The sequence below is a fragment of the Vombatus ursinus genome, unplaced genomic scaffold, assembly GCF_900497805.2.
Source record: "Vombatus ursinus unplaced genomic scaffold, bare-nosed wombat genome assembly UNPS02012999.1, whole genome shotgun sequence".
Classification (NCBI taxonomy): Eukaryota; Metazoa; Chordata; class Mammalia; order Diprotodontia; family Vombatidae; genus Vombatus; species Vombatus ursinus.
In genome coordinates, this window is record NW_020952777.1 from 1 (window position 1) to 9,164 (window position 9,164).

General features: G+C 52.5%; 1 protein-coding gene across 1 annotated transcript; it reads right to left on the reverse strand.

Annotated features, from left to right (window-relative positions):
• Positions 1–642: 642 nt before the first annotated feature.
• Positions 643–8,959, reverse strand: LOC114040355 (cAMP-specific 3',5'-cyclic phosphodiesterase 4A-like; the record flags this gene model as incomplete). The annotated part of the gene is made up of 6 exons (XM_027858446.1): positions 8,718–8,959; positions 1,849–2,040; positions 1,565–1,598; positions 1,303–1,376; positions 1,170–1,219; positions 643–755 (listed from the first exon to the last, which is right to left on the reverse strand). Coding segments are annotated over exons 1-6 (705 nt in total), but the record flags the coding sequence as incomplete, so codon positions are not given.
• Positions 8,960–9,164: the final 205 nt, after the last annotated feature.

Sequence of the window (9,164 nt, forward strand, 5' to 3'; positions counted from 1 at the left end):
ACATTTACATGCACACCACACAGTTGTGTGCACAGACACCAGAGACACAGAGTACAGGAGAGGTTGGAATGTTCTCTGTTTTTCTGTCTGTCTCCTCGCTTTGTCTCTGTTTCTCCCTCCTTTTGAGTCTCTGCCTCTGTCTCTCCCTCCCTCTATCTCCCCTCCCTGTCTCTTGCTTCTGTCTCTCTCTCTCTCTCTCTCACACACACACACACACACACACACACACAGAGCTTGGCCACCTCCTAAGTGATGTGTTGACTTTAAGAAATGCTTTACATCTGGCAACTTTGCTCCTTACTTTCCCTGTGCACCTGTCCCCCTACCCCTGGAAACTGAAGCCCCTCTGGGTCCAGGGTTACTCTCAACTGGTATTGGGGTATCAGAGTCTCATTTTGAGGGCACACTAGGATCAGATGGGACACAGGACCCCCAATGCCAGGCCCATAGGTTGCTGTTCATTCTCAGGATCCTAGAAATCACCTCTGTCCTCGAGCTGGGGAAAAGTACATGAGACCCAGAATCCTAGTCACGTGCATGAGTCTTGGAGCCCAATACAGCCTAGCTCTGAGACCCTGGCAGTGCCAAGGAGTCCTTTGATTGATTGATTCATTCATGGGGGCCGAGTACCCACAGGCTTACCTTGTGGGAGGCCATCTCGCTCACTGACCGGTATGTCTGCATTGTCTCTAACTGTTCCAGGCACCAGTCCAACTCCTCCAGGGTCTCCCGGGCCAGCTGTTGATATGTCTCCTCTGAGGAGTGGAGGGGCATGGAATGACAAGGGGCCAAAGGGCTGGGGTAGCAAGATCAAGGCTGTTCCTAGGGGAGATGGTTGGGCCCCATCCTTGTTCAGGGTAAGAGGACAAGACCTGGCTTGGGCGCCTGAATGCTTATTGTCTAGGGGCCAACGTTCATTCTTTCATTCAACATTTAAATATTTGTTCATTGCAAGGCACTATGCTAGGAGACACAATGTTCAGAAAAGCTATAGCCCCTGCCCTCATGGAGTTCATTGTCTGATAGGGGATAATGCAGGTGCAGAAAACTACACTAGGCAAAATTTTTAAGTGCATTAGATTGGTGCAAAGTGTCATAGCAGGAGGGGTCCACCTTAGGCAGGGCCCTCACCATCCACTCCTTCCTCTTCCCATGTCAAGGGCTGTTACCTGAGAGTGTGGCCTTGCATACTGCTGGCTGATTGCCCATTGGGGACTTCCTGGGGAAAAACAGACATGGCATGAGCCCCACCCCACCAAAGAGGATCCCTGAGCACCGGAACCCCCCAGGCTGGGCACTCACTTGTTGCCAACAGCGGCTGGTACATTGGCCAGAAGGGAAAAATTGCTTCGGACACTTCTTAGACTTGCCAGCACCTGGGGTGGCATAAGAAGGGTGATCAATGAAACTCCTGGCCACTGGGCCAGGCCCTGGCATTCAGGAAGAGTCCCGAGTATGTGGAACCCCCTGATTGTCATGCTTGAATCTCTCTCTGAATAGTTTTCTTGAGTAGCTCAATCCATACCACCGCTACTCCCTTCAAGCTTTTCCTCTTCAAACTGACCTGGGCGAAGGGTGTCACAATCAAGTCTTCATGTCTGCAATAAACCATAGTTGGGAGTAGGTATCAGAAACCAAAGGTCAGAGTTTAGAGACTTGGGGAGCTAGGTCTCCCACACCCGTAAACTGTGCCAATGGGGAGGCCATCTGAGATGGGAAAGGTGGGCACTGGGACTAGGGGCTATAGTGGGTATACAGCCTTGGAAGGTTACAGACAAGAAGGTTTCATCATGCTTGGGGTGTTGGGTCTAGATGATCTTGGGGAGAGTTAGGAGGAGGTATGCTCACACTTCACTGGCAATGGAAGAGTTTCGGGACATGGCCTTGGGTGACATGTCATAGTCGCTGTCTGAGCGGTACAGGAAAGACTCACGGCGCTGGCTCTGGGGGGCGCTGGGGGGCAGCACCAGCCCCGGGCTCGCCTGCGAGTCCGAGGGGCTGCGTCCTGGGGATGGGGAAGGCCCATTCTCCACCTCAAAGCTGCAACAGGGAGAGAAGGAGAAAGGCAGAGGGAGAGGATGGGGAGAAAAACAATGAGAGACAGAGAAGCCGAGAGAGACAGACGGAGAGAAATAGAGACAGATGAAGAAAAGGACAGACCAACAGAGAAAGAGGCGGGGGCAATAATATAGATAGGAACCGGGGGAGAGACAAATGGGAGATGTCAGAGATACACTTAGAGACAAAGAGACAAGAGAAATGGGGAAGAGACAACTGGCGGGAGACACGGATAGACAGAAGGTAAGCAGGGGCTCTTTTCTAGCCAGAGCCAAAATGTTCACCTCCCACCCACCCCACTGACTGAGCTGGGCTCCCCTTGAACCTGGAGGTGGTGCAGTAGAGCCATGGGAAGTGCTAGACTTGGAGTCAGGAGGTCCTGGGTTTAATCCAACCTCAAGACACTGAATAGCTGTGTGACCCTGGGCAAGTCACTTAACCTTTGACTTCCTCGCTTTCCATGTCTGTGTAAAATGTAAATAATAATAGCACCTACCTCCTAGGGTTGTGTTGTGAGGATAAAATGAAATATTTATAAAGTATTTGCAAAGTATTACATAAGTGGTAGCTATTATTATTATTATGGAGGGGTGTGTGCATGGAAAAGCAAGCATCAGAGCAGGGAGGTTGTAGCTTCAGGGTCTCAGAGATTAAATCAATCAGTGGGAAGGTTTGGAAGGAGGAAAGAATGGGAAGAGTCTGGAGATGAGGGTTTGAGCCCTAGTCCTAGCACCAGTCTTTGCACACAGTTGATATTTAATAAATCTCTTCGAATTGAATTGGCTTGGTCCCAGACTTTGCCATTCTTATCATGGGACCTCACCAAGTCACTTCCTTGATGTGGACTTTCATTTCTATACCTGAATAATCAGGGAATTGAATGAGATGCTCACTGACGTCCTTGAATCTCTACGGTTCTCTGTTTCTAAGTCTCTCTTGACTCCCAGAGCCTAGGGATGCGACAAAGGATGTGACCAGGGAACTAGCCCCTCCTTCCAAGTCACTGAGGAACAATTGGTACTATTTCTCTAGGCTCCATCCTGGCTTTTGCTAGAGGAAAAGTGCAGGGAATGAGTGTGAAATTTATAAAGACTAGGGATATAGTCAGATTTTCTCTCTGTCTCTCTGTCTCTCTTTCTCTGTCTGTCTGCCTCTCTCTCTCTCACACACACACACATATACACACACTACAGACATAGAGATACACAGAGGGAAACTGACAAAGACTGGACAGAAACTGACAGACCAAGAAACCACAGGAAACGACAAGCAAAAAGTTTGAGGGACAGTTTCTAACTGTATGAGAGGCAGAAACGAAGAGAGACTCAAAAAGAGTCTGAGAGAGAAGTACTAGACAAAGGAAGAGACAGACAGACATTCAGACAGACAGACAGACTATTCCTGGAGAAGGGGGGAGGACTGGCCCCTGACTGACTGAGAAAAGGAATCGAAAGCTCAGTCCTGGCCTTGGCACCTGGCCCAGCTCAGTCCTGGCATGGCGCCTGCCCCACCCTCCCCTGGGGGCCCATGTCTGTGCACTCCAGAGCCCTGGGGCTAGGTACAGGTGTAGGGGGGGGGAAGGTCTCATGAGCCCCCTGTTTATGCTTCCAGGAGCTCAGCCTCCTCTTAACCCTGTCCTTGCCACACAACCAGGAGCCAGCCCAGCCTGGTGAGGGAGAGGAAGGTAAATTGTGATCAGGTTGGGTTTGAGAGGGAAAGGTCTGATCCCAGGAGAAGAAGGATTGGTAACTTCCTTGACAGGGGATGGAGATTTAGAATCTGTGGACCTTGCCCTGTGGCAGGAACAGGGGAAGACTCCAAGGTGGGAAGATGGAGATGTTCTATGCCACCATCACCCAATCTCCCCCTTCACAATCTGAGATTCCAAAGTCTCTCTGCAGGTTTCCCCTAAATCCAGCAAATTTATTCTACGATGTAGCCCCCAGTGGAGAGATCAAAACAAATAGAGGCTGTTCTTGGGAGTCTTTATTCAGGCCTTTCTGTCCATCTGCTCTGATAGTCCTCTCCATTCAGCCTACCTAGCTCTCCAGTAATGTTATCCCAATAAAGAGCTAAGGAAGGTAAAGAAGCCATTTCATTCATTCCAAATGTAGATTTGGGGCAGTATCTGTATTTTGGTCCAAAGGCTCTGCTACTCAATCTTTACTCTTTCTCACATGCTCTTTTCTGGCAATGACACCGCTCACTCCTCCCAGGATTTCCACTACTACCTTCCTGAAGTTGACTCCTAAATCTTCAGCTCCAGTCCTGACCAGTGTTCTAAGCTCTCACCCTGCCTCTCTGACTCATGTAGCTGTTCCCCTAGGTATTAGATTTAGTGTGTCCAAAACCAAGTTCATTTTCTTTGCCCCCAAAGCTGCTTCTCCTGTTGACTTCACTATTTCTGTCTGTGGCACCACCACTGACCATCAAGTCTTATCTTTGTCTTTTTCCTCTCCCATATCACTTGACAAAACTTTCAATTCCACCTCATCTCTCTCTCTCTCTCTGTCTCACACACACACACACCCCTTTCTATTTCCAATGCCACTGCCCTAGCATGAGCTAACTCTCACTGGCCTGAATTATTACACTAAACTAGTAGGTCTTCCTGATTACACTAGCTCCCCTTCCTAATCCATCTCTCATGCTGCTGTCAGACTCTTCTTTGTTTCTCAAGTAAAACTCAAATTCATCTTGCTAGCTTTCAAGGCCTTTCACAATCTGGCCTAAACCTACTTGTATCTCCTATGCTGTGCATTTTGCTTCATGTCCTGTATTCTACTACCTCCATACCTTTGTTCAGGCTGTCCTAGACTGTTCTCCCCTTTTTTCATACTGAACATGTATGCATTCATGTACTTATATTAGCCCAACTTAAATGCCACCTCCAAAATGGCTTCCCTGATCTCCCCCTTCTCACTTGTAACTCACATAGCACCTAATCTGCTCCTAGAGGCAGTAGATGGTGGTACAGTAGATAGAGCCTTGGGAATGGAGTAAGGAAGATCTGAGTTAAAATTTGGTCTCAGACAATTAATAGCTGAGTGACACTGGACAAGTTCATTAACCTCTGTTTTCTCAAATGTAAAATAAGAATAATAATAGTACCTACTTCGCAGGATTGTTGTGGGGATCAAATGAAATAATATTTGTAAGAGCATGTCCTTAACACAGTGCCTGGCACATCGCAGGTGCTATATAAATGCCTAGTCTCTCTAATTCATTTTACGTTTGTACATTTGTAACTGGAGTATTGTATATTCCAGTTACCCTCGTTTGTGCTTTATCTCTCCACTGAACTTTAAGCTGAATGAATGTGGGGGAGTGTATTTTATCTAAATTTTGTATTTTCCCCTAGAACTAAGCACAGGGCACAGGTGATAACTATCTGATCAACTGAATTGAATTTGACCAGCAAACACCCCCTCTCCCTTTTTCCTCCCCCTACCTTAAGCACAGATAACTGAGTTACTTGTAGTTTCTGACATCTCCCCTCTATCCTCCCAAATTTCCTGAATTCCTGGTTCCTTCAGCCTCTGACATACAGGTTCCATTTGACCTTCTCTCTTCACCCACCCCAGTAGGTCAAATTTTGCTGGGGTGGGGGTAGGAATGCATGAATACTTGGTACACTGCTTCAGCTGTCCAAACTGGCCCCTTTTTCCCTTTCCCCATCCACTACAATGGCCCCTCCCCCCCCCAGGCTCCTGAGTCTGACTTGACCCCAAGGAAGTTCCCAGTGTAGTGACTACAAAACAAGTATATGGGGGTGGGGGGCAGAATTTCAATGGCTGAATCTATGTTTGTGTCCCCAAGACTTTTGTGTGGCTTGTATATGGCTGCTATGTCTTCAAGACAGCAGTCTGAGTGTGTAGCTGTCTGTTCTGAGTATGTATGACTTTCTGTCACCGCTCTAAGTTTGTATTCAATGTGTCTGTGTATGACAAAGTCTGTTTTTGAGACTACTGTTTTGTCTCTGTCCTCATGTGTATCTAAGACTGCTATGTGACTGCAATGTGTTGAAACTGCTGGGCCTCTGTGTCCTATGAGACTACTGCTGCCTGTCAGCTGAGTAGTTCTTAAGGCGACTGGATTGTTGTTCCTGGGTTGGGGAAAACTTAAGGCTAGCATGGTAGATCTAGACAGACCCAGACCTAAAACCTGCAGAGTCAGCTCCCCTCCAGTGTGGTTCCACTGGAAGCCTAGTACAGGAGCTCCTTCCATTGGGAAGGTGACCAGGGCAAAAGGATTAAAGACTTAAAATTGCATACAACCTGAGAGGTCACTCTAGTCCAAACCCTCACTTTGCAGATAAGGAAACTGAGGCCCTGGGAAGTTCAATGACTTGCTCAAGGTCACATCTGGTAAAGGCCAAAGGTGGGATTTGATCTGACATCCTCTGATTCTGGTGATTCCACTATTCTTTTTACAAGGAGCAGTCTTCTGAATCCAGGTGCCCTTCCTCTAAGTCCCTTGGCCCCTGCTCCCCACCTCCCCAACCCTTGAGTTTCTCAGTCCCTGCCTTACTTCTCTGAGTCCACTTACCTCCTCTGTTGCCTCAGCTCTTGTCTCCCCCACTAAGCCCCTCTCAGGCCCCTCAGACCCCTCCAAGTCCCCATTGGCCCCTACAAAGCAGACCCTCTCTCCTCCTCCATTCCCTCAGGCCTCCCTCTCTTGGACTCTAAATATACTCAGAGAATCTTCCCCTCTCTGGTTTCTCCAATACCTCGGCCCCAACAAGCTAGGATTTCAGGGCCAGGGCTGTAGCTTGGGCACTGTAAGAAGTGGGGTGGGGGGAGAGTTTGAGAAGCCTAGGACATGGGGTAACAAAGCCTGGGCTTGGTAGTTCTCTGCTGGCTGAAAAAGGGCTCAGGCCTTCCCTCCCCCAAGCAGAGCAGGCAAAGTCTGGGCCTGGCAGGGCCCAGGTCTAGGTCCAGGCCACGAGGCTGGACACCCACCTGACGGACTTGGTGAGTCGGTGCCGGCGAATGTCCTCGTCGCTGAAGGAGAAGTGTGTAGCAGGCTCAGAGCCGGCACCCAGGAAAGTCAGGGGCCCAGCTGGGGGCAGCGCCAGGGCCAGGGCAGGGAGCCGAGGCTGGGGTCGGGGCTGGGCCGGGGGCGCCCCCGCCTCCCCCGGGGAGCCGGGTGGGCAGGAGCCAGAGAACATGGGAGCGGCGCATGGAGAAGCTGGGTGCTAAAGGGGGAGCAGGCTGGGGCTGGGCTTGGCGCCGGGACTCCGGCGCGGGTCCGGCTCCTCTCAGCCCCAAAACAGAAGATGTCAGTGGAACCGCAAGTCTGTGATCGAGAGCGGCCCTGAGGGCGGAGGGGACGCGCCAGAGTCTGGGACATGTGGCCCCGCCTTTGGCAGGAGGGGCCAGGAGAACAGCCCAGGGTCACCCCCAAGGGACGGGACGAGACCCAGGAGTCCTGGAACCTGGAGCATAGCGTAGCGCTCCAAGGGAGCTGGAGCCGGTAGGAGCCTCAGCAAGCTTCACTCAGAAGCGCAAACTTTCCTCTGAGTGACCGCACTCCGCTCCCTAAGGACCCACCCAGAGAGGATTTAGGGGCGGGGAAGGGGGTTGCTCCTGCTGGGGGAGTTTGCTTCTGTAGGGTGTCCCTCGGGTGAGAAGTGACTTGGACTTTCTCCCTGGAGCTCCGATGCCCTGCTCCCCTTCCTGTCATAACTCCCCATAGAGACCCTCAGCTCCCCCAACCCTTGGCCCCAGAGGGGCCATCACCGCAGGTTATTATAGCCCTTCCCCCAAGCGGCGGCCAGAGTCTCCGCCCTCCCCGCCCCCCCCAACCTCCCGGTGACGCCCGAGCTCCGCTGTGCCTAAGGGCAATGAATGCCGAGGGATTTGGGCTGGGTCCCCACCTCATCGCTTCTTGCTACTCTGCAGGTCCTCTCCCCGTTGGGGGAAGGAAGAATCTCAGGCCAACTGCAGAGCTAGGGGATGTCTCCACTTGGACGTAGTCCCCTCCCGTAAACTATAGCAAGAAATTCAACTCGAAGACTACACAGGGAGACAAATACCCAGATTTAGACTACGGAAAGACAAGGACCCAGAGACAGAAGGCCTCCGTACGCGCCCCATGAGGCTTTCGATTCTCCCGGAGTTTCGGTCCCTTGTTTAGGGGAGGGAAGGGAAATGTCTTGGCCCAGCTCAGTCTCCAAAGACCCCACCCGCGGGTCGGATTTGTCCCTGCACCCGTAGTTCCGCTGCCCTAATTCGGGCTAGCGGTGCCTAATACCGGGGCAGGTGCACTAAGAGGGAGGGGCTACAAGAGCGCCCAGAGTTCCGAGGTATGGGGAGGACAATCAAAGCGTCTGGATTTCCAGCTCCGGGTGACCTCCAGTCGCGGAGGGATGAAAAGTAGGATGAACGAAACATTTTCAGCACAGTTAAGGTCAGACCTCAGCTATTTTGGCCTCACTGTAGGGCCAGGGCTGGTCTCGCCCTTCCCACCCGAGGGTGCCTCTCTTCCTTCCCAACTCTCTCTCGGGCAGCAGAAAGAGGGCGGGCAATAGTTTCCCGCCGCTTCCGAGAAGAACTTTCCCCAGGCAGGTACCCCACCCGAGGCCAGACTGGGCTGTGGGCCGCTGTCGGGTCGGGCTAGGGCTCGGTTGGGGGGACGCGCGGGCCGGTCGCACTTACCGCACCCGGGCCTGGCGGTGAGAGTCCCGGAGCCTGCGACTGGGCAGCAGCCGCTTTCGGAAGGTCGGGGAATTAGTGAAGAAAAAGACAGGCGAGTGGGGCGGCGTGGGCCGAAGGCGCGGGGGCCCGCCCGGGGATGACTCCGGCAGGAAAGCTTCGTCCTCTGTCTCGGACTCCCGCCTGAGTACCGGGCCTGACAGCAGCAGCTTCGGGATCCGGCCCAGGTTGGGCCCCCGGGCCATGGCCGGGCGAGGGTCCTGGGCCCGGTGTCCTCGGAACAGCCACGTGGGGCCCAGGAGAGACGGCTGGAGGCCTGGCTGTGGGCCCAGGCCACCTCCCTGCCTCCGCTGGGGCCTCCCCTCTAGAGCCGGCGGCTTGCGGAACGGGGGGCGGGGGGAGTGGGGAGGACAAGGAGGGGAGGTCTGATCCCGCAGCCCCGCCTAGCCC